We start from the raw sequence: 26609 nt of genomic DNA on the forward strand, positions 1-26609 counted from the left end.
ATGTCATTACCCGCTCTGGTCAAGTAAATTATGTAATTGGTATTCTAAGCGGCCAATGAACGCAATGTTGTCGGATTTATTTGTTTTTCTTTTTGTTCTGTTAATATTTTACACCGTGAATGCAAGACACAAAACAATGTTCAGATTATTTAATATATTGAATTTATAGGTTATTAATATTATACGTGTTATAAGTTAGAAACAAAAGTAGATATAACTTTATTTTTGTCAATCAAAATTATCTATAACTTTTATTTTGTCAAGATATAAAATTTTATTCCTCCCAAAGAACCATTTTGATGGATATAAACAGTTAAAACGTGTTTATATCTTTTTTATTGCATGCACTTTCGTAATTAATTCGTTTTGTGTTTTACGTTAGAAACAGTTTGAAAATTACGTTCCGAAAAAAGTTAATGTTTACCAGATGCATTTATGTATGGTTAAAACACACGCCATCTATAGATGTTTATGTAGCTTTTTGATATTTCGTGCCGAACTGCTGAGCTGAAGACCGTCTATACAAAGTAAACCAATTTATTTCTATCCATTCTTACATGCGAGGTTCATTTTTGCCCGAATTATTCCACCTAAACGTTAATTTATCCTTTAAAACTTTAAACTTCCCTGTGAATTCACATTGTATTTATATAAATGAATATATTCACACATCACTTTTTGAAAATGGATTAAGTAAATGTAAAAACAAAAATCGTATATTATCATAAATATTTATTATGCAATTTAAAAAATATATAAAATCCTATATGTTATCGAGTATACAATCCGAATTATCAACATAAGTGGATTTTAAACCGTAAAATTGATAATATTATTTGATTGTATTGATTTAAATTTGATAACGAAATGAATTAACTTTTGGTGGAAAAAATTAATCCAGGATTAATTTTCGGGATCGGCCGATGTGGCAACGCAGTCTAATGCACTACAAATCTAGAGGGGGAGTGACGTCATAGTGCAAGTCTTCCTCTGGCCCCTCTGTCATCAAACGCAGCTGCGCACCGCAATGCTCCGACCACATTCGAATGCGGCTGCGATAACTTAACTACCTAGTGTGTTCTCAAAATGGCAGACGGGTTGTGTACGGAGGATCCGATCGGAGATGTTATCGAAAAAACTGCTTCGAATGCTAGTGACAATGTCGTATTATGTGAGACAATTGATAGTATGACAGATTCTGCTAGTGAGAAAGTGAAAGACTATTTAGTAGAGAGTGCGAGTGGTGAGATTTTCAATAAATTGTGTACTGGAGATGGAATCAAACACGAAGGGATTCTCGAAGACGATTGTAGGAAAAAGAGATGCGTTGACAGATACGATAGTTCGGAATCCTCTGACAGGTATAAATTTCACTTATCCCACGCGTTATTTCACCAACTTTCATTCAAAATTTATCACTTTAGTTATCTTATAAATTTTGACAGTACGTATATAGCGGAAGTATACACGACGATCGGCCATCGATATCCGACAGTCTACTAATTCGTTATAGTAACTTTTTCTCATCTTATATATAGTCGCGAAATGAATCAAAACAATTTTTTTTCGAACTTTCTGTTTATCGCTCTGTAGTAACCTGTTATTAGACAATAAATTCGTGCAAAAAGATAATCTCTCAATGGTGTATGATCTTGGCCTTTACCTTAACCAACAGAAATTGAAAACGACAGTGTACTGGTTTTTTTTTTTCAACTTTCACGATTACGATTCGGAATCATGAGTCAATGACATTGTTTTTTACGTCTAGTATGAAATTTTTATTAACGATTATCAAATTTCGTGTATATATTGTGTAAATATATGTGATGGTTTCATTTATTTAAGAGAATACTAAAGATAGGTTAATAATTTGTTTCGAATCAAAATATATTTCAAATTATAGTTGAATTAATGGCGTCGAAATGGAGGGAAAGGTATTTCTGTCAAAATGTACGTCATTATTTAATGACATATATACGTAACAGTTTTTCAAATAAGTTTTTTTGTTTTATTATTTCGTATTTTAGTTGCCATTTGTTTTTTTTTTTAATTTGAATCTCAATGATAAAATTGCAATCTCGGTTGGTTTTTCTTCTTTTAGAAAATAAAAGGTTATAATTATTAATATAATTAATCAATAAGAAATAAGAAAAATTGTTTTAAAATTCAAGTTTAGGAAGTTTTTATGTGATTAAACGTATTAATATAAAAAAATTTGTAAATGAAAAGACAAATTGTTGATTAGAGTTTTTTCGATATTGTTGATGGTAAGAAAGAGGCTTGTAAATAATTTTGATGACAGAATCAACCGCCTACTTTACCACGACCAGCAGGTAATAGAGCAGCTGGTATTTTTTATATTTGTGAATCGGACAACAAAGAACGAATTCTTGTTGTGTGTGTGTGCTTTTTCCCTAATCAGACTTTTACCTGGTTCATGCGATAATAATAAGAGAGACGACAAGAAGGATGCTATTATGAGTTTAAAGGTGACGTAAATTAATATACAAGGGGTGTTTCGATAGTCGAATTATCAACACAAAGAAAATCTTTAAACGACAATTTTTAAAGTAAAAGATTATCGAAGTGAACGGACCGAAAAAAAAAGAAACTTTCAAATTCTTTTCGTCTACGACGGAGATTGATGGGCCGACTAACTCTTGTAACTCCAGGAGCTCGAAACGAAACCAGCAAACTCGTTTTCAGTTTTTGGAAGGGCAAATAATAAAAAAAAAGAAGAAGAAATGTGTACCTCTTGTCTCGGACGATGGGTGATAGTCAGGAACAATTTACGAATATGAAAGATATACAAGTACCGTTTATCGATGTATACGGGGGCCAAACATGAGATTTATTTTAAAAATTATTAAATTTTTTATCTTTTTTCTCATTTTATTCGATTTATAGTATCAAAATAGTTTACTTCTAGCTTTTCTTCACCATTTACAAAGAATCCAAAGAATTTTCCATTAGAATTTTGTTTCAGTTGGGATTTTCTCTTTTTATTGTTACTTTTTTCCCTGTAGCGAGTCTTAAACAGATAAGTAGTCCTTAGAGGACAGATCTGGTGAATATAGTGGATGCGTAAAACAATTTTTCGAATTTGACCTTGATTTTTGACACCAGTATAAACTAGAAAAAAAAAAACAGTTAAAATGATATGGGTGCAAGTTCAAAATGAGTAAGAAGAAGAGGGAGACCGAGAAGAAAAAGTGTATGAATCAAATAAGGAAGATATTGGATAAAAATGGCAAATTGGCGAGAAGGTCATTGTGAAAAAACCTGAAGAAAATTAAACAAACTCGTATAGTTAATTTGACACGTTTGTTTTTCATTTTGAAACTGTAACTATACATACTTTTACACATATTACACGGTAGCTAGGCCATTTCGACTTTTATAACTAGTAACGTGACCTTTGTGACTTTCAAATCGAGGTTTGAAATTCTAGTATATGCGTACGTGTTTAGATTCTTATATGTATGCTGTTATTATTTCGTAACTCGAGTAAATTCAGTACTTCTGATGCGCTCATATATACAAAATTTCAAAATTCAGTTTTACGTTTTTTTTTTTAATTTCGATAATCATCTGGCAACATCGCAAATATCGTCCCATTAATATTCTTTTGTTCGGATCGTATAACATTGATACCCAATGACAAAATGCTGTCTGTTAAGTACTCAACCCTTTTTACACCCTCGCTCCAGACCACCGACGTTGATTTTACTAACACAAGGACGGATGCGTATTATGTGTATGTATATATATATATATACGAATGACGTCTCAAATCTCGATATGTGTAATTTTATGTTCCCTTGCCATCTGGCGTTTACAACTGCTTTAATTTGAAAGATAGTTAAAATTAGTATATCAGCGTTAACGAAACAGATGACATCCATTATATTTTACTTATATAACAATTTCTATTCCGTTCGAAAGGAAGAAAACGTGAAGTTTTCTAGAAAACCATAGAAAACGACGTTAGTTAATAAAAAGAACGCTTCCTCTATCTTTGTGGGCGTGGCTTACATATCTGTGTTACCGAAATGTATTAAAGTAGAGAGAGATAGTCTGTCAGTTACGTCACTACAAACTAGATATTTAACCTGTTTATATGTATAAATTCTGACGTTGAAATTGTTATTCTTTATATTTAACACTACTGCTAAATATTTACACGAATATTCTTTCAAAAGATAAGAGTATTGTTCATGTTTTCTTTTACTTTTCTCCGCCTATGGCCGCTAATAGAAATGGTACGTGCAGATGTCACGTTTTACGGATAAAGATGGAATGATGCTTCGGTCATGCGTATCGAAAAGAGATAAAACTATCAACAAGAATACGTCGAAACTATGAGTTTTCATTAAAAGGTTCTTTAATCGTAGTATCTTTATAAAATGATGAGAAAAATATATAAAAGGAGAGGATAATAGATTGTTTGATTATTTGTTTCATCCACAGAAATAAATCATTTTAATCAAGTATCGAATAAAACAACGTTGCCAATTCTCAGATATAAATCTAAATAATATAAAATCTACACTCGTATAACACTGGTGATGCACTAAAAGCCATCTAGATAGATCATCATTCAAACTATTAAAATATTTATGGTTCTATCGTAAACTTGACCTTGAATATGAATTACGAACGATTATTATAAATAAACAATATAGATAAAAATTAAGATAGCGCATTGTTATAGAAATTTAAATAAAAGAAGAATTTAATCTTAAAAGTCATTGATAAATTCTAAGCCATTACGTACATTTTATTTCGTGTTTGTATAAACATACGCGTTAAATTTGTAAAAAAAAATAGACGTCCGCCACTGCGGGCCGCCTAGACAAAGACCCAACCTGTTCTAAAGCCCTGTCGAAAAGCCCCTAGTATCCCATCCTTTTTCCGGTACATCGCCATGTCGCGTGTTGAAGAGAAACAGACGATACAGCTGTGCGCAAAGCACTAGCGAGGAGAGACCGTAAAAAAAAAGAAGAAAACAACACACAAACAAGTTCGAGTTTGGATCGTGCAACTTCAAACGCCGCGTTGCCAAATAAACTACAATTTTAAAATAACAAAATTATGCAATTAGAAAGTTTTTGATTTGTAATTATCATAATTTTTTTTTAATATTAAAATAAAAGTAGTACCAAAGTAAAAACTGTTGTAAATATAAAGTATATTGGTACTGTTCGTGATATTATTACTGTTAATATTTTAGTTAATTATCATAATAATAGAAACTTTGATGATATCGACAACGTTGTATTCCTTTGCTGCTGATGGATGCACTGACCGCATAATGTAATGCGATTACGGTGTTGCCAGTTCGTTAGGTGTTAGATGTAACTGTAGTTTAATTTTTACGAAAGACTGGTTCTTGTGAATTTCAACTAATCGTTATTTGAATAATCGAAAGCGAATGTTTCTAAACAAAAGATGCAAAGATTTTTTAATAAATAATTTTTTTCAAAATCAATCTGATATCGAGGACAAATTCCATTTTAATTACAATTCAAATTTTTTTTCCGTAAATCCCTCTGGATCGGAGGGAAATGGCGGGTGTATATGATAATTAAATCCCACAACGCTGCAGGACCTCATCAGTAGTCAGCTTCTCTTCGCTTCCCTTTATATTGGTCATGGAAGGCGGGGAGACATGTGTTACTTGATCCGTTTATCGGGAGATGATTCATTTGCTATTGTCCACGACAGTTCCACCGTACAGTACACACACACACACACACGCACGCTTACTTGATGCACGTCGTGCAGTTGTTTGGAAGCTGAGGGTTGGTTAAGAAAAGTGTCAGTTGGACTATGATTGTTAGTTATATTGAGTCTTCAATTTTTTAAAACATAATTGATAAAACAACTTTTCACGTTATAAGAAAATTCGTATTTTTGATGATTATTTTGAAAATATTTCATTCGGTAGTAGTAAATTCGACTAGATAGCAGGTAGATGACCTGGTAAATTCGACCAGTGTAATTTGGGATGCAGTGCAGATTTAAGGGTGTGCTATTTTAAAATAAAAAAAATCTTATTTAGGGATGAATAAAATGAATCAATTTCTAAGTCAAATGTGTGATTTATTCGATATTTGTTTCGCATAATTGAATTTCGTATGAATTATTTCGTCTAAATGTATTGACCCAAATAATTTTTTTTTCTATGAACACCCAACTTAGTTATATGGACGCAAAGACCTTACTTGATTTAAATGCAAATTGAGGCTGCGAAACGCGTGTTTCTCTTTTGAAAGAGTATAAAGGATTGAACAACAGTACTGTACTCAGTAATTTTATATAAATATATTTCAAATTTTCATTACATCTAATGAAATAGCTTGTATACGACAATATTTCGAAATAAGTTTTATTCAAAACCAAGGATTATAATTTGTATATTATATATTTAATTTAAAATGATTTATTTTCACATACATGAATTGGCTAAGTACGATCCTGCTTTCTTACTGTTTTCCACCCTTCCGTTATATATTTTTTTTAGTTTTTTTTTGCGATAATCAAATTGGAAGCTTGCAAAGGGATGTACTGAACAGATTTTTATGAAATAAATGTAAATTTTTTTTAAATTAAAATGTTTTTTCAGAAATACTGCTGTTTTCTTTTAAAATCTGATAATTTTTTAGTGATTTTTAGTAATTTAAAAGTGAAAATAACAAAATCTCGTAATGAAAGCATCTTTAAAAGGTATATTTTTCAAATTTTGACTAAATATAAGGAATATTAAGTTCGATTCAGTTTCTGTGAGAAAAGAACTGAATTCTTACAGGATTTTCATGTTTCTTTGAAAAACAACCCCTTATGCGACACTAATTTTTATAAAATTTTAATTTTACGTTATTCGTAATCGAACTTTTGATGTTTTTCTAAATGAAGGTCCTCTTGGAAGCTTTTGCTTTCTCGTAAGTTATGTAGAATACTTAAAAAACTTTGTAATCTACTAGGCAGAGGCCAAATTAGAGAAAGAAGAAGAATAACACCTAAATGACGACATATTATATATAATAAGAGAGTTTTATGAAAATCCTTTCGGCTTATACGAGTACGTCCCACGTAGTAATATCTTTCGATTTGAATCTGAATAACAAAATTGATATAACACGAGGAAGAAAAAGAAAGACGAAACGTCGTATACATTATTCGCGATCGAGATCTCCATCAGGATGAGAAACAATAGCAACGAATTATTCAAAACAGACTTAATTTTCTTTCATGTCAATCCGGTTTTGAAACAATCAAATGTAAGACTGACCTTTGAAGAAAATATACAATGGGAGTATCATAACTAAGCCAGATTAATTGTACGAGGGATAATTGGAATAATTTTTTGACAGTTTGAGGTATACGTCAAGCTTTGACAGTTTTTGATAAATGACAGTCTTATGTGTACGTCTAATAATGCCCCAACTACATTTTAACGTAAATTGGTACCATCTTGTGTTATACTACAATTTATACAGTTTTCTTTATAAAGAAAAACTGTTAGTTTTGCTCTCAGAGATATACGTCAAGTTTTGACAGTTTTTGATAAATGACAGTCTTATGTATACGTCTAATAATGCCCCAACTACGGTTTAACGTAAATTTGTACCTTCTTGTGTTATCCTACAGTTTATACAGTTTTCTTTATAAAGAAAAACTGTTAGTTTTGCTCTCAGAGATATACGTCAAGTTTTGACAGTTTTTAATAAATGACAGTCTTATGTGTACGTCTAATAATGCCCCAACTACATTTTAACGTAAATTGGTACCTTCTTGTGTTATACTACAGTTTATACAGTTTTCTTTATAAAGAAAAACTGTTAGTTTTGCTCTCAGAGATATACGTCAAGTTTTGACAGTTTTTGATAAATGACAGTCTTATGTGTACGTCTAATAATGCCCCAACTACATTTTAACGTAAATTGGTACCTTCTTGTGTTATACTACAATTTATACAGTTTTCTTTATAAAGAAAAACTGTTAGTTTTGCTCTCAGAGATATACGTCAAGTTTTGACAGTTTTTGATAAATGACAGTCTTATGTATACGTCTAATAATGCCCCAACTACGGTTTAACGTAAATTTGTACCTTCTTGTGTTATCCTACAGTTTATACAGTTTTCTTTATAAAGAAAAACTGTTAGTTTTGCTCTCAGAGATATACGTCAAGTTTTGACAGTTTTTAATAAATGACAGTCTTATGTGTACGTCTAATAATGTCCCAACCACAGTTTAACGTAAATTTGTACCTTCTTGTGTTATACTACAGTTTATACAGTTTTCTTTATAAAGAAAAACTGTTAGTTTTGCTCTCAGAGATATACGTCAAGTTTTGACAGGTTTCGTATAATTATGGATGTCAAATCGTGCCAAGTAGGTGTCAAATTTTGCTTTATTTACCAAAATTCTGTTGTTTTCGACAGCTTTCTCAAAGTTGAAATTCATTTGAGTATCATTTTACAAGGATAGTTTTCTACGATGAAAATATGGGTCAGAAATACGAGGATGTTTCCAGAAGTACCAGAAAAACACAAAAATTTAGGAGAAAAATATATTTATTTTTCAACGTAATCTCCTTTTAGGTCCATAAACTTGTCCCAGCGATGTTCAGTAAGTTCGATACCCTTTTTAATAGAATTGAATAGAAAATAATCAGTGGGGACTGAATCTGGCGAATATGGTGCATGAGGTAGCAATTCAAACGTTAATTCCTCAATTTCGGGCATTGCAATAACGGAAGTGTCAGCTGGTGCTTTATCTTGATGGAACAACACTTTGTTCTTAGCCAAATGCGGCAGTTTTTGCTTGATTTCTTGGCTTTCCACTATTGATGGCTGCCAAACAAATATTAAACAACGTGGCGTCTTCAAATGTGTACTTTCTAATTCAGTGGCAATTTTCAAGCATCATCAGGTCAGACCAGGTACTTTTGGGACCATCTTCGTATCATATTAAGATGCCCAAATTGAGCTTTTCGAAATTAAATTCAATATATATGTCAAATTTGACAAATATGAAATGTGCTAGTTGAATTGTACTCAAATATTGGAATTTTGTTTACAAAACAAATCAATTCAAGTCCTTGATTGGTTCTGAACGGTTTTATTTAAAAACAACGTCAAATTTTGACAGATTATTCTCGATTTGGGTATAATATTTTGACAGCACAATCCAAATTGTGTTATTATTCGAAACGTTCCTTATTTTTTTTGACAGTTTTCATAGTAAACAACAAAATTTTAATGTTATAATAAACTCCGTTTCAAACTTTCTCGAAAAAGGCCCTAAATAATAATATATTGCAATAAATTTTGACACTACACCTAAAAAACAATCAATTCGTTAAATTATCCTTTGTTTTTGACATATTTTGATATTTTTCGTTAATAACACTGCGCCTAATTTTATTCATCTAATAAAAAGTTGTTTTTCAATAGTACGAATTTAGTTACGAGGTGTGATCGAAAGATACCCTCAAATATGAATCCGTTTCTGACCTTTTTTAAAAAGAATCTTATTCCTGCGTAATTATTCCTTTTTTATATGTTAAATTGTAACAATTATTATCGTGAATAATAACCTCATTCCACTACAAATTAATTTAACCTTTCACAAACATTGAAATTATATATTGTACCTCGTATATTATCCCCTTCATTATTTACGATTTAGTATTTGACGTAACGCTTCAACGACCCTTTTTGATATTAGATATGATAAGAGCCTATCAACAAATGGTCGAATCAAGCTGACACCCCTTTTTTTAGGGCTTCAAATAGACCCATTCGACTTCTAATTTCATTTACATACGTGGAAGAAGAAGGAAAAGCAACAATCATATATAACATCGATAAGATTATTGAATAATCATGTCTTGGGACGATTTTTTAGTCGTGTAAATTTATTTGACATCTTTTGTCATGTTTACCAATATTAATTTAGAAAACCGATTTTTCTTTACAAGATATTGGTGAAAATCACAGTGGAAAATCTTTTTTTTTTTCTTCTCAAGACCACTAAAGTTCATCACTCACTAATACTTTTGTCTTTGTATCTATAACAACAAATAATCTTTAAAAGGGCTTTGGTTGGTCCAAAATTGTGATCCTTAGGTATTAGGAGAAATGCTCATAGTGATTTATGAAACAAAGAAGATAAAATGTTGAGGTTGTCCAATGTTATTAGCAAACAGAGCTGCAGAATGAAAACATTGGAAAAAATCGTATTGGTTCAAACTAGAACATCGATTTGGTTGCTTTCCGGTCTGATTTCAGTACCTCGGCAATGATTTAATGGATAGATTCGTCTCTTGTACTGGAAGGATCAAGATATCCTTCAAATGATCCTCCAACAAACGCCAGACTCATTCATACTAGTTCAAACCTAAAAATTTACTATTTGCCAGACTTATCACTTCCATAAACGTATTGGTTCATACTAGAACGGCGAATTCGGTTGCTTTCCATTCTGATTTCAGTACCTCGGCAATGATTTAGTGGATAGATTCGTCTCCTGTACTGGAAGGATCAAGATATCCTTCCAGCAATCCTCCAACAAACGCCAGGCTCATTGATACTGGTTCAAACCTAAAAATTTACTATTTGCCAGACTTATCACTTCCATAAACGTATTGGTTCATACTAGAACGGCGAATTCGGTTGCTTTCCATTCTGATTTCAGTACCTCGGCAATGATTTAGTGGATAGATTCGTCTCCTGTACTGGAAGGATCAAGATATCCTTCCAGCAATCCTCCAACAAACGCCAGGCTCATTGATACTGGTTCAAATCTAAAAATTTACTATTTGCCAGACTTATCACTTCCATAAACGTATTGGTTCATACTAGGACGGCGAATTCGGTTGCTTTCCGGTCTGATTTCAGTACCTCGGCAATGATTTGGTGGATAGATTCGTCTCTTGTAATGGAAGGATCAAGATATCCTTCCAGCAATCCTCCAACAAACGCCAGGCTCATTGATACTGGTTCAAATCTAAAAATTTACTATTTGCCAGACTTATCACTTCCATAAACGTATTGGTTCATACTAGAACGGCGAATTCGGTTGCTTTCCGGTCTGATTTCAGCACCTCGGCAATGATTTGGTGGATAGATTCGTCTCTTGTAATGGAAGGATCAAGATATCCTTCCAGCAATCCTCCAACAAACGCCAGGCTCATTGATACTAGTTCAAATCTAAAAATTTACTATTTGCCAGACTTATCACTTCCATAAACGTATTGGTTCATACTAGAACGGCGAATTCGGTTGCTTTCCGGTCTGATTTCAGTACCTCGGCAATGATTTGGTGGATAGATTCGTCTCTTGTAATGGAAGGATCAAGATATCCTTCAAATGATCCTCCAACAAACGCCAAACTCATTGATACTAGTTCAAATTTAAACATTTACTATTTGCCGGACTTATCACTTCCACAAACGTATTGGTTCATACTAGAACGGCGAATTCGGTTGCTTTCCATTCTGATTTCAGTACCTCGGCAATGATTTAGTGGATATATTCGTCTCCTGTACTGGAAGGATCAAGATATCCTTCCAGCAATCCTCCAACAAACGCCAGGCTCATTGATACTAGTTCAAATCTAAAAATTTACTATTTGTCAGACTTATCACTTCCATAAACGTATTGGTTCATACTAGAACGGCGAATTCGGTTGCTTTCCGGTCTGATTTCAGTACCTCGGCAATGATTTAGTGGATATATTCGTCTCCTGTACTGGAAGGATCAAGATATCCTTCCAGCAATCCTCCAACAAACGCCAGGCTCATTGATACTAGTTCAAATCTAAAAATTTACTATTTGTCAGACTTATCACTTCCATAAACGTATTGGTTCATACTAGAACGGCGAATTCGGTTGCTTTCCGGTCTGATTTCAGTACCTCGGCAATGATTTAGTGGATATATTCGTCTCCTGTACTGGAAGGATCAAGATATCCTTCCAGCAATCCTCCAACAAACGCCAGACTCATTGATACTAGTTCAAATCTAAAAATTTACTATTTGCCAGACTTATCAACATCTGCAAATCTTGAATTGAAGACATGGATGCACGTAACTGAGTGCAAACACTCAATTCTGGATTGCTTGCACTCATTTGAAAGCGATGCTTTCCTAGGACGGGATCCCGAAAAGTTTGTTGTATATGCAGCTCTAGCAATCGATTCAAAGGGATGTTTTCTTGAAAAAGTATGAACCAGTGCAACATCTTTTGTGTCATTTGGTCTTCCTCCAGACCCAATCTTTCGGCAGAAGGTCCCGTCTTGTTTCCATCGCTTCTTCACTCTGGCTACGGTACTCGCATTGAGACCTAGATGGGTTGGCAGTCTTCTGATAGATCAGCCATCTTCTAATTTGGTAATAATGGCAGCTTTCTGAATCTTCGTTAACCGAAGAGGCAGAGGCTAATTATCGAATTATCTGTCACATTGACAATGACAGCTACATTAGGCGGAAACTATGATTTACGCAGGGAAAATGTGAAACCAAAACTTTTTCATCGAACCGAAGGGTACATGGAAATATTTCCGTTTTTTCAAAAATAACAAGAATCGCGGTTTGTGTGAATAATAACGAATCGTAAGACGGTAAACAATCAACCAAAAATTCGCAATCCCATTCTCCAATTAGGTTATTCAACCGCGAAGTTTTGTTATGGTTTCTTGACCTACTCAACATTCCTAGTCACTAGCGTGAGTAACGTTTTTTTTTTGCTTCTTTTTTTTTATGTTTCTCGCGCGCATTAATTCATTTTTCAATTTCAATAACAGACGAATTTGCGTAACTGTCGAAACAATCGTCATCCCACGTATGGTTTAACGAGTATTTTTGGTAGTACAAACGTACAGGGTGTTTTTAAATTCGGAAGGTGATTGCTCGTATGAAATTAGGGTAACAAAATTTCCCCAACCCACCCTAAAAGGTGGTGAAATTGAGTTTTTATTTTGGTTATTTTATAGTTTCGCGTACCCCTCGTATTTTAGCTCTAGAAAATCGAAAAATCATCCGATTTCGATGAATTTTTTTTTAAAATCTTCGTTTTTACGGCGGATTTATGAAAAAAAATGTGGAAAATATCTCACCTGGAGATTTCATATAGTTTTATGACTTTAAATGTGATTATAAACGTACTTCTTGGTATATAATTCTTAATAACTTTTTTACAAAGCTTCAAACGTAGTTTATATATTTTTTTTTGTTAATGTACACAAAAAAATGAACATTTTGGACAAAAATTTGAAAAATTGTTGTTTATTCATTTTTTTTAATTGTAAACACGTGATAAATCAACATTTTTGTATAAATTTTTTTCCCAATTTATTCGATTTTTTGTGTAGATTACGAAAAAAAATATAGCAACTTAATTTGATTAATTGGAAAAAAATTATCAACAATTATACGTGAATGTGTTCATTTTAACAAAAAATTCATCAAAATCGGACGATTTTTCGATTTTTTAGAGCCGAAAAACGAGGGGACCGCGAAAATATAAAATTCATTTTCATTTTCGATTTTATTATTTTTTTATTGATTTCACTTGAACTATAAACTTGAAATTGTGTAATTTCCGTGCAATAACAAAGGACTAATCGCCTGTAACTTTATACGGGGGTCAAATTAGGGTGAATTAGTAACCGTTATTCATTTCATATTTCATTTTAATTTTCCCTAAACAAGAACTGTCAAAATCACCCGTATTTTCGTACATACACTCAAATATATTTAAAATAAGTACATCCGAAAGGATTTTTGGCTTATCGCAACGTAAGGGGGTGAAAAAAATGTTCAATAACTTTTTTCATAGATTTGAACCCTCGAAAAATATATATATGCGCCTTTTTGTGACAATGTGACAAGTGACAATCTCACGAATCGAAAAAAGGCCTTTACACACGAATTGCATACAATATTTTTTTTATTATCGAACATTTTATCGAAATACAAAAGTTTAATGTTGATTTTCTTTACGCTAAATTTAGTCGCATGAATTTAGGAACATCCCGTATTTATAATATTTACGTTGTCCTCAACAACAATAACTTGCGTATACAAGGGTTAACTGAAAAGTTTTTTATTTTAAAGGTACAGAGTGGATCAAAGAAACAAGCCACAAGATTAGATTTTTTTTTGTGTATTGTTTATATGAAATTACACGAATTTTCTGCTGTTTTCATGGATTCTGAACGAACAATTTCATATTTCGATACGATCTGTCGATTACAAAACAATAAACCGAACGATCGTCGCCTTCTCGATGCAATCGCAACGAGAAATCAATCCGAATGCAATGCACCTTGAACTAAACTGAAAGTGGCATGAAATGAAAGAGAACTGCATTAGAACACGTAACAATCGCAATTAACCTAGATATAAATAAGAAATTGTGCAAAGAATTGCGCTCTTGTTGCACTTTTACAAACCGAGCGAGATTTCTTGAAAAATTCATTTATTCAAACAAAATGTTATGATAGACAAATAAAAACAAATATTTACAATTGGATATGACTTTATTCTTTCTCAAAATATTCTTCATTAAGATCGACACACTTTTTTTAAACCAATTTTCTTTCCGATTGACGTTACCTCCGAAAATTGTGTTTCGAACGCACCGACCGCTTCTTCAGGTGTAGAAAAACGTTGATCTCGCAACTGATTTTATATCTACGGGATTAAGAAGGAATCTTTGGGTTCCAAACGGCGGTTGAACCATCAATTCGATGTTTTGACTGTTCAAAAACGTTTTTTTCCAACTGATGCGTGAAATCTCGCATTCTCGTGGTGGAAAATGATGCGTCTACCATATAGGTTTCTACGATGGGCTCAGTATAGACCCAGCACTAGCTTAGAAACCATTGTTGGCTCAGATTTGGTTGGAATCTGGGATGATAACAATGTCCCACGGCTAGTTCGCAAGTCTGGACAAGTCCTGGCTGCCTAGCTAGTCTAAGACTGGTTTACAACCTTCGGCCAGGCCTGGTTGCTTAGATAGTCCCACGGCTAGCTGGCAACAAGGACTGTACAGAGGATGATTCATCAATTTAATCTTTTGACTGTTCAACAACGTTTTTTTTGCGTTGTCGTAGTGGAGAATGGACTCTGAGATGATGAGAATGTCCCTCGTTTGGTTCGAAAGCCTGGACTAGGCCTAGCTAGATCCAAGACTGGTTTACAACCAAGTCTGAGCCAGGCATGGTTGTTTAGGTAGGCGGAAGACTGTTTAGAAGTCTGGACCAGGCTTGGTTACTGAGATAGAATATGGATCTGACAAATCATTTCAAAAACGATAAAAGTAGGATTGTAGAAGACTTTTCCACCGTTACTAGCGAGCTGGTAGTTCAGTTTTTTGCTTTATTTCAAGCACCTACGTACCTATTTTCGAAAAAATAAATAAGAAAACATGATCCAAAATGCGTTAAACGGTTGCCATGTTCGAAGATGGCAATTTTTTCAATAAAATCGCTGAAAAAATGCAACATTGTGTACAATCCTAACGTAAGTAGTCATTGAATCAGTGCGTCCTTGTACTAATTTAACATTCTAAATATAAACTACTACCTATAACAATATTTACAAAATGCGCGATTTTATACGGCGATGGAAAACATACTGATAACGTCCTTGATGCTATTTCACAATACCTACAGAGATTTATATATATTTTTATTGTTTTGCTTTATCCAAAAGGACGATTCGAAAGAAAACATCCAAGAATAGTTGCCGAAGCAAACCGTACGACGCGTTTTATGATTTTTTTGATGCGGCAAGTATAAAAAAAGGCCCGCTGTCTATTCTGGTCCTAACAGCTGTTCAGGCGACTTTGAAATGGTAAACAAGAGGTAGACCATTACTTATACCTGATATACAATCAACCCATAGCTTTGTATTATCAATACAAAACCAGCGGCGCAACTTTTACCCAAATTCCACGGAGGTCGGCACGAATTTTTTAAAAAAAATTACGAAATTACTGTAAGTGTTCAAATTCATTTAAGGCAACGTTTCAATTGCAGTTCGGGGATCGTGTGCGTGGCCCCATTGGAAAAACGCGGCCCCATGGGAAAAACCACAGGGTGTCAAGTCACATGACCGAGTGGGCCATTTAACGAAACATTTTCAAAATGAACATGGAGGTACATCCTGCACGAAATTACGAATGTCACGAGTGTTGAATCGTTGTCGTATTTTCCTACGTAAATCTTCAGGAATTGCCTTCAAAAAGTGCGGACCCACGAGACCTCTCCCACGGATACTTCACACACACCCCGGATAGGTTTAATTCGTTGTCGTCATCTTCATGGATGTCCAGAAAACGTTGGATTCCGGACTCTTGACTCACCGATCATTTCAATGGTTTTCACCCAAAGATTCCGAAATCAACTGACCCAATTCACGGATTGGTGCGGAAGATGGAAAGCGTCTCTCTGAATTTTCCATCCATTCTGATCTTCTACCACGCAATTTCCACTTGGGGCTTCACACTCTCAGTTGGATGGCCGAACTCATGATACTCTGGACATAGTACGGAGGCGGATGTGTCTCAGTCTCTCAGCCCCGATAATAACTTGATGATTTTGCTGAAGATACAGCATCTGACGAAAAACTTGAAATTTATTTGGATTTAACTACTAATAAAAGTATTTTCCGATTGAAACCCGTATCTATTCCAATGTTTTGAGGACTTTTTATGTATCTAAATTGGTTTCGTCTGTCGAGACCAAAAAAAAAACAGTTCGCTTGGACCCTAACATGTCAGGAATTATTTTTTTAACCAAAACTTTTTGAACGGAGATGACTGTGTGTGCAGATGCATTGTAATGGTAGAAATAGTCTCCTGTTTGTCACAAAGTGTGTCTTTTTTGACACTTGGTCTTTTTGCTGATTTTCATTGCGAGATCGAGAAACAAACTGAGCGAAAATCTTTTTATTTCCTACTCAGAACTCCAAAGAAACGTACTACTCACTAATAGTTGGTCAGGGAAAACAAGATTTTGATTTTTTTGTCGCCATTTGTGATCTAGTAAATTGTTTTCAACATTAAAACAATACTACTACTGCGTAGATTCAAATCCAAGTTGATTTTTGGTCTCGCCAACAATTTGCGTCAATAATTTTCTATCCTCAGCCATGTCTACTTCTCCACCAAGTCTTCTAACATCTTCACCAACTTGGTCATTCCATTTTGCTCTTGGTCTTCCCAGTGGACGCCTCCGTTCTGGTTGACTTCTCCACACTCTTCTTATTGTTGTCTCTTCATCTCTTCTTCTTACATGACCCAGCCACCCAATTCTTCTATTTCTTACCACAGCCACAATATCTGGTTGTCTGTATAGGTTCCCGAGTTTTCCCTGACCTTATTTTTATTGCTTTTATTCAGTTAACTTTAAACTAATGAAGCGTAGTAATTTAATTACTCTCTTTTTTTTTCTAAATCTTGAAATTCAAAAGGGTTAAGTTACCTTGCTTCAACAAAGTCATACAACAACTTGGGTGATTATAAAAATCGTATGAGGTCATCTAATTATAAACTTAGATCATGAATCTAATTGCATTCTGATGAATATTTTATAGTACAGTTAAATTCCTAAATACCCGAATGGAAATTACGTAATTTTTCGTTATTTTCATAAATTTCAAGTAATTTATTAACAACCCTCGTATAATTTACGATTTTTTTATATTCTATAGACAAAGATTAGCTTCAGTTCAAGATGGTTGATGAAAGTTATATAACGCGCATCCCAAACAACCGACGCCTGCAGATAGAACAGATAGCTGCATAAATTAGGTTTGTTCTTGGTAGCTGCACTGGTGGAACTAGTTCAAAAAGTGTACACTAAAACGTTTTTTGTAACTGAACCAACTCTAGTGTCGCTGTTCTTAATAGCAGTGCAAAATAACTAGTTCACTCAGTCCACTGCTTGCACTAGGTCTAAGAGTCAGTTCAGCCAGTGCAATAAGTTCAATCTGGAAACGGTGGCATATCAAAAAGTACTGAATCGTTTTCCATTATTCTTAATAGTGCAAGGCCTGAATCACGTCAAATAACCTCTAATACAACAATCAACAAACGCTTCATTGGTCTCTGCACTATATCCGATCGAACTAATTCTATACACTCATGAACTGGCCTGCACTGGTACAGTTCAGTACAGTTCCAGTGCAGATACCAAGAACAAACCTAAGAACCGATCTGCACTGATCGAGTTCAGTACAGTTCCAGTGCAGATACCAAGAACAAACCTATGAACTGGCCTGCACTGATCGAGTTCAGTACAGTTCCAGTGCAGATACCAAGAACAAACCTATGAACTTGCCTGCACTGATCGAGTTCAGTACAGTTCCAGTGCAGCTACCAAGAACAAACCTATGAACTGGCCTGCACTGATCGAGTTCAGTACAGTTCCAGTGCAGATACCAAGAACAAACCTATGAACTTGCCTGCACTGATCGAGTTCAGTACAGTTCCAGTGCAGCTACCAAGAACAAACCTATGAACTGGTCTGCACTGATCGAGTTCAGTACAGTTCCAGTGCAGATACCAAAAACAAACCTACGAACTGGCCTGCTTTGATCGAGTTCAGTACAGTTCCAGTGCAGTTACCAAGAACAAACCTATAGTCTACTTTCTAATACTGTGGTATTTTTCAAGCAAGTACCGCCATATCTAGGTCAGGCCAGCTACATTTAGAACCATCCTCGTAATTTGGTGTGTTCTATGTAATGTGAAGAATTATTTTAGCAAAAATTTTTGATTTTAAATTATTTGTTCATCTCCCGTACTAATAAATTGGTCAGTAATTAAATGTATATAAATTTTTTTTTAAAAAAGAAATAATTTCGATAAAAACATTGTATCCGGATCGTATAGAACCGGCTTTAGTAATAACCAACACCTTAGAAGTAATATTTTATGGATATGACAGTCTTCATGAGTCATCTGAGATTTACTTCGACTTGGTAGTGTATATTCATTGACGCGACGTGAAATTAACGCTTCAATAAGTATTTTTTATTAACAAAATTGGTTTAGTAGTGAATGGAAACAATTATTTATCACGTAATGAAACTTATTTAAAATATTCAAATATTCAAAATGCCAACATTAGTTGAAAGTGAATTGTGGAATGCACATATAATTCATTGGAATTCTTCGAACGTAGTTGTAGAATGAGTCAAACTATACAGTGGGTGTTGGAAAGTATATCTCGTTTTTGTCATTAATTATGAGCAAGTTTTTGTTGAATTGTAATTGTTGTTATATTAATGTTTTAATTATTGTACCAGCATTTTTGTGATAAAATTTTTCCTTATCTTTCTATCGATGTTTGATTTAAAGTAGCACGTTCAACATTTCGAAAGATATGATCCTAGATGTGGACTCATAATTTTAATCAATATTTTTAATATGATGATGATGATGATCAAATTATACAGAAGATCTTTCGATTTGAGCAAAGCTTTGAGCTAAAAACATTTTTGATATATTCTAAAAGAAAATGTCAATTTTTTGAGCTCAAATCTTGCATTTTTGACAACTTTCAAATGAATGTCAACTTTTAGAGCCTGTATCTCGGAATGTACCAATATTTATAGCGTGAACTTTAGTCCAATTATAGAGCAACTCTTCCTCTTTCGATAGAGCTTAAATTTGAAGCTCTACGCTTAAGTTTTTTGGAGATATGAAAGGTTTCAAGATAATCGCATTTTTGACAACTATCAAAACGAATGTCAAGTTTTAGAGCCTGTATCTCGGAATGTACCAATATTTATAGCGAGAATTTCAGTCCAATTATAGAGCAACTCTTCCTCTTTCGATTAAGCTTAAATTTGAAGCTCTACGCTTAAGTTTTTTGGAGATATGAAGGGTTTCAAGATAATTGCATTTTTGACAACTATCAAAACGAATGTCAACTTTTAGAGCCTGTATATCGGAATGTACCAATATTTATATAGCGTGAATTTTAGTCCAATTATAGAGCAACTCTTCCTCTTTCGATAGAGCTTGAATTTGAAGCTCTACGCTTAAGTTTTTTGGAGAAATGAAGGGTTTCAAGATAATTGCATTTTTGACAACTTTCAAAACGAATGTCAACTTTTAGAGCCTGTATCTCGGAATGTACCAATATTTATAGCGTGAACTTTAGTCCAATTATAGAGCAACTCTTCCTCTTTCGATAGAGCTTAAATTTGAAGCTCTACGCTTAAGTTTTTTGGAGATATGAAAGGTTTCAAGATAATTGCATTTTTGACAACTATCAAAACGAATGTCAATTTTTAGAGCCTGTATATCGGAATGTACCAATATTTATATAGCGTGAATTTTAGTCCAATTATAGAGCAACTCTTCCTCTTTCGATAGAGCTTAAATTTGAAACTCTATGTGTAAGTATCTTGAAAATAAAAGTGAAATTTTAAGCTAATGACTTATAAATAAAAACTTTTAATAAATCTACTTAATTTAAAGATTATCCATTTCGATAGAGCTTGAATTTAAAGCTTCTGGGACCCACTTTATAATAATATTGCTCGATGACAAGATCCATCCTGTCGTCCGTTGGTTATTAGATTAAACCGGATATTAAAAAAAATTAATACCAATTGAACTTGACCTCATAATGACGGTATGCTTCATAAAAAAAACCCGCAACGACTTCCTGGATTCGCGGTATATCTCACGAGAATAGGAAATATTTTTATGCCTATAATTATCTGTTATACAAATTATTTTTCATCGGTTTGTCTCAGAATCAATCTCTTCTTAGAATTCGTTTGAAAAACGATTTATATTTTGCAAATATCGTTTGTACAATAATTTTTAGATTAACTTTTTTTTTTTTAAATTAGAATTGTCGGTAACATCATAACAGATCATTACCTGGTAAATAACCAATTAGCTGAAATGCAGTTTGGCGCATATTTAAGCTTCCGGCATCGAAACGTAACTGTGGATATGTCGCCGCCTTCATCTCCTCCCCCCAATCGGTCTCTTTACGTCACTAAAATCGCGGGTAATTGTTTGTGAACATCACTGTGCTTTTAATCGGAAGTTGATGCTATAATGGAATATCGAACTACTTGAAGTATACAAGTTGATACCTACGAGGGTCGTTTGAATTGATTCCGACCTAATAAACAAACAATAATCATTTTTTTCTTTCAAAATAATCTCCTTCAAAGTCCAGCAGTGTTCAAACCTTTTTAACTCTTTCAAATTATAGTAATATCTGAATATCCAGTAGCGTTTACGTGAGCACGCACACGTACACACAAATACGCACTTAGACCAACATACACAAACTCATTTTCGTGACTACATCACTGGAAGCTGGATTACGTAGTAACCAAGCTATGTGTACCCCTCCCATCGAATTCAAAAATACGTAATAACGGTACAATTTCATTTACGATATTTCCCCGTACTACTTTCTCAATAAATCAAAATTTTTTCGACCCAAGTTGCTTTCCCTAATAAATTCCCAGTTACCTTTCTTTTATAACCTTCCTAATCGCCTAACAACATTATTAACCTGATCCTCTTCGATATACCCTCTAGCACGTTTCATGAAAAACCAGCACACCTACGTAAATTTGAAACTCTACGCTTAAGTTTCTTGGAGATATGAAAGGTTTCAAGATAATGGCATTTTTGACAGTTTTCAAGACGAATGTTAACTTTTAGAGCCTGTATCTCGGAATGTACCAATATTTATAGCGTGAATTTTAGTCCAATTATAGAGCAACTCTTCCTCTTTCGATAGAGCGTGAATTTGAAGCTCAACGCTTAAGTTTCTTGAAGATATGAAAGGTTTCAAGATGATGGCGTTTTTGATAGCTTTCAAAACTAATGTCAACTTTTAAAGCATGTATCTCGGAATGTACTAATATGTATAATGTGAAATCTTCTACAATTATAGAGCAACTCTTCCTCTTTCGATAGAGCTTGAATTTGAAGCTCTACGCTTAAGTTTCTTGAAGATATGAAAGGTTTCAAGATGATGGCGTTTTTGACAATTTTCAAACCGAATGTCAAGTTTTAGAGCCTGTATCTCGGAATGTACCAATATTTATAGCGAGAATTTCAGTCCAATTATAGAGCAGCTCTTCCTCTTTCGATTAAGCTTAAATTTGAAGCTCTACGCTTAAGTTTCTTGGAGATATGAAAGGTTTCAAGATAATTGCATTTTTGACAATTTTCAAATCGAATGTCAAGTTTTAGGGCCTGTATCTCGGAATGTACCAATATTTATAGCGAGAATTTCAGTCCAATTATAGAGCAACTCTTCCTCTTTCGATAGAGCTTGAATTTGAAGCTGTATCCTTAAGTTTCTTGGAGATATGAAAGGTTTCAAGATAATTGCATTTTTGACAATTTTCAAACCGAATGTCAACTTTAAGAGCCTGTATCTCGGAATGTACTAATATTCATAGAGTGAATTTCAGTCCAATTATAGAGCAACTCTTCCTCTTTCGATGGAGCTTAAATTTGAAGCTCTACGCTTAAGTTTCTTGGAGATATAAAAGGTTTCAAGATAATGGCATTTTTGACAATTTTCAAACCGAATGTCAACTTTTAGAGCCTGTATCTCGGAATGTACTAATATGTATAATGTGAAATCTTCTACAATTATAGAGCAACTCTTCCTATTTCGATTGAGCTTAAATTTAAAGCTCTACGCTTAAGTTTCTTGGAGATATGAAAGGTTTCAAGATAATTGCATTTTTGACAAATTTTAAACCGAATGTCAACTTTTAGAGCCTGTATCTCGGAATGTACTAATATTCATAGAGTGAATTTCAGTCCAATTATAGAGCAACTATTTCTCTTTCTATAGAGCTTGAATTTAAAGCTCTACGCTCCTAACAACATTATTAACATAACCCTTTTAGATATACCCGCTAGCACGTTTCATGAAAAACGAACATACCTACGTTCCTCTACCTTCCACACTTTCATGGCACACCTTTTTTGAGAGAGAGAAAGAGAGAGAGCGGATCTCAAACGCCCAAGTCGCTTGTCCTAGCGGTAGGTCATCTCGGCTGAGTTTAGTTTTGGTATTTGATCGAAAGACTGATTATCGTCTAAGTTCTCGACCATCTTCGATTCGCGTCCATAATTTTACGTTCGCAAATGATGATGGAATCTGTATCTATCTAATTTCTTTATTGCTTTTCCAAAACACACTGTATACTAGATGTTAGACGTTTATATCATAATTTCGAAGAACTGGAATCGATGAAATATGTACATTTATATTTATTTAACCGATAAGTTATCATTAAGTTTTTTATTTCTAAAATCGTTTCGCTTACACGTTTCATTGTTGACTCCTGATAATGATTGTGTAAATAATCAATATTGAGAATGGTTATTTACAATAACATCATTTCCCGGAACGTAATATGGATATTGGAAGTTGTCAAAACAGAACAATAACTGACAGCGGACATATTTTTATTACGTCGGGAATCGATAATATAATTCGATTTTTTTTTTGTAGATAGATCATTTCGATGAAAAAAATACGTAAATGCGAATATTTTTCCATGTTTTCGGTTTTGTTTGCATCCACGGAGGATCGTGTCCATCAATTTCAACAATTAATAACGATGACGATCCTCAAATTCGAAGTTTCTTGGTCTACATATTAACAAATAACTTCTATGAGTTGGAGCAGTGGAATGGTGACTCCATGTACGCTATTTTGATTAGTGGAGCCGCCTGGTACATAGATACCTCCTTGGCCGGAGCAAACTTCTGCGGAAGATACCCCAAAATAACCAAATATTTTTCGCTATCGTCTTCCAAGTGAGGCAACCACGAAGCGGAATCATACGCCAGAATGGGATCGGTGAACCCACCGATAGGCCCAGAACCCATCCTTGGTGTGGCCAAAAGCGTGGTCAGTGCGTTTCTGACGATCTACTCGCAAGGTGAGTTCACACCAACCAACTTCTTGAACTAAATAGGTGCGAAATCCGGACTTCTAATCGGACACTGCTATCTAAGACGCCATATCCACACCATGGGCATCAAGGACGATCCGGAGTGCCGTTGGTGCATGGACGAGGACGAAATCGCAGACCACGTTATCTGTGAGTGTCACCACACCATAAAATACTATAAAATTGATTCAATGAAGCATTTTTTCATGAAGTTGCGGTGGTAGCAACCTTATACTATCCTGGTGATTTTGCGTACTACTTTAGGCGACGGATAAGTCACGAGACATATGAAAATAACCTATTTAACTAAAAATTTATTTAATTTTCACGAACAAACACAAATTTCATTATAATCATTTGATTATCGATATCAATCTGCACTTGCCTGTCTATTGCAGAAATTTATTTACACAACCTGCTATCGATTTTACCGGTAATGCAGGTGTCTCCTAATAAATATTAAATCGAAATTGATTTTTAGATAACGAGGTTTAATCTACAATGTGTCCCCGGTTATGTAAAACGATTCTTGTAGGAGATAAAACATAATTTGACTTTTGAAAATTCAATTGTGCCTCGGAAAATTTCCAAAAAATATATTTTCTCATTCTCATTTTTCCAAATCATCCAGCCAATCACAAATTCTTTATATAAAATGAGCTGGGCAGCCCCTTATGTCTGGACATTGGATGCAGATTTGCAACTACACGATGCGATACACCTTCCAACGTTGACTGAACATTGTTCGAAGGCTGGAACCTCACCTAGACTTACCCAAAGAAATGGAAACGTGGCAAAAAGTGATGAACGACAAATTAGGGACACTGGTAACTTTGGTTTACGCGCAAGAATTCAAGAAGAGTTGCAGTTGTACCACAAATGTTGGTTTCAACTTCGTTCCAACGTTAGGTAAGAAAAAAACCGACTTTCCATGATCAGGAAAATACTAGTCGCGAAAACCAACACTTGGGGTACAACTACTGACACTTCTTGTCCAACCAAAGTTGTCGGTATCATCCAGTTAATTGTATGCTGTTCATAATTTTTTGCCACGTTTTTATTTCTTTAGGGAAACTTAGATAAAGTTCCAGTCTTTGTCCAATGTTCAACCAACATCGGAAGGTGGATTGCTCGATATCTCAATCACATTTTTGTTTCTGCATCTATTGAATTTAGATAATGAGTTAATTTTTGAAATTCTTTTCGACCTTGTACAAATTTCTTGTGAAATAGTTGAAATATGTTAGGTCGTTGTCCGTTTCCGAATACATTTTAGAAAGTTTCATGCATTTTTATTACTGCTGACTAAACGTTTAGTTTTATTGCCTTATAAAATTTTACTATCGAGAAAAAAAATTAAGTTACATAAATGAAATTTTCATTTTATATTCGATTTCCATTCAATTGTACTGATGAATTTTTTGTTTCTAGTTCAATAAGTCCAAAATAACTATTTAAACTTAATATTGTATTTGAAATGTTCGAATTATGACAAGAAATACATTGGTCAGTCGAAGAGGTCAGTCACCAATCGGATAACCTCTCACAAAAGCGATGGCAAATTATATCCTGATAGGTGTTCGTTAGCTACACATGTCTATTATGAAGGACATGAATCTGCCAAAGTTTTGACAAATGAAAATAGCTACGAAACACGTCTATTTCTAGAAACAACATATATTGTCCAACATGATAAATGTATCAATAAGAAAACTGATTTAAATAACCTTAGGGTCTATGCTTAATTGACATATGACATTCAACTTCATTCATAACGATATAACCTTAAAAAATTAAACGTCATTCATAATTGAAACAAAAAATATTCATTTCAATCGATAAAGATTTCGTTTATTACAATTTGATGTCATTTATCCAATAACCAATCAATATTCACCATTATTCACAACAACCTAGCCTAATCTAACCTATAAAAATTTAATGTAATTCATAATCTAACAAAAAAATATTCATTTCAACCGATAACGATTTCGTTTATTACAATTTGATGTCATTTATCCAATAACCAATCAATATTCACCATTATTCACAACAACCTAGCCTAATCTAACCTATAAAAATTTAATGTAATTCATAATCTAACAAAAAAATATTCATTTCAACCGATAACGATTTCGTTTATTACAATTTGATGTCATTTATCCAATAACCAATCAATATTCACCATTATTCACAACAACCTAGCCTAATCTAACCTATAAAAATTTAATGTAATTCATAATCTAACAAAAAAATATTCTTTTCAACCGATAACGATTTCGTTTATTACAATTTGATGTCATTTATCCAATAACCAATCAATATTCACCATTATTCACAACAACCTAGCCTAATCTAACCCATAAAAATTTAATATAATTCATAATCTAACAAAAAAATATTCATTTAAACCGATAACGATGTCGTTTATTAAAATTTGATGTCATTTATTAAATAACCAATCAATATTCACCATTATTCACAACAACCTAGCCTAATCTAACCCATAAAAATTTAATATAATTCATAATCTAACCAAAAAATATTCATTTCAATCGATAACGATGTCGTTTATTAAAATTTGATGTCATTTATCAAATAACCAATCAATATTCACCATTAT

At 33.6% G+C, this 26609-nt stretch overlaps 1 protein-coding gene across 1 annotated transcript in view; it reads left to right on the forward strand.

Moving 5' to 3' along the window:
• The first annotated feature begins 1007 nt into the window (after window positions 1-1007).
• LOC130900590 (uncharacterized) overlaps window positions 1008-26609 on the forward strand; it is a 121793-nt gene continuing 96191 nt past the window's right edge. The window contains exon 1 of the mRNA XM_057811289.1: window positions 1008-1361. Coding sequence (XP_057667272.1) covers window positions 1087-1361 — 275 coding nt within the window. The 5' untranslated portion in view covers window positions 1008-1086. The remainder of the gene's footprint in view (window positions 1362-26609) is intronic.

The sequence above is a fragment of the Diorhabda carinulata genome, chromosome X (genome assembly GCF_026250575.1).
Source record: "Diorhabda carinulata isolate Delta chromosome X, icDioCari1.1, whole genome shotgun sequence".
NCBI lineage: Eukaryota > Metazoa > Arthropoda > Insecta > Coleoptera > Chrysomelidae > Diorhabda > Diorhabda carinulata.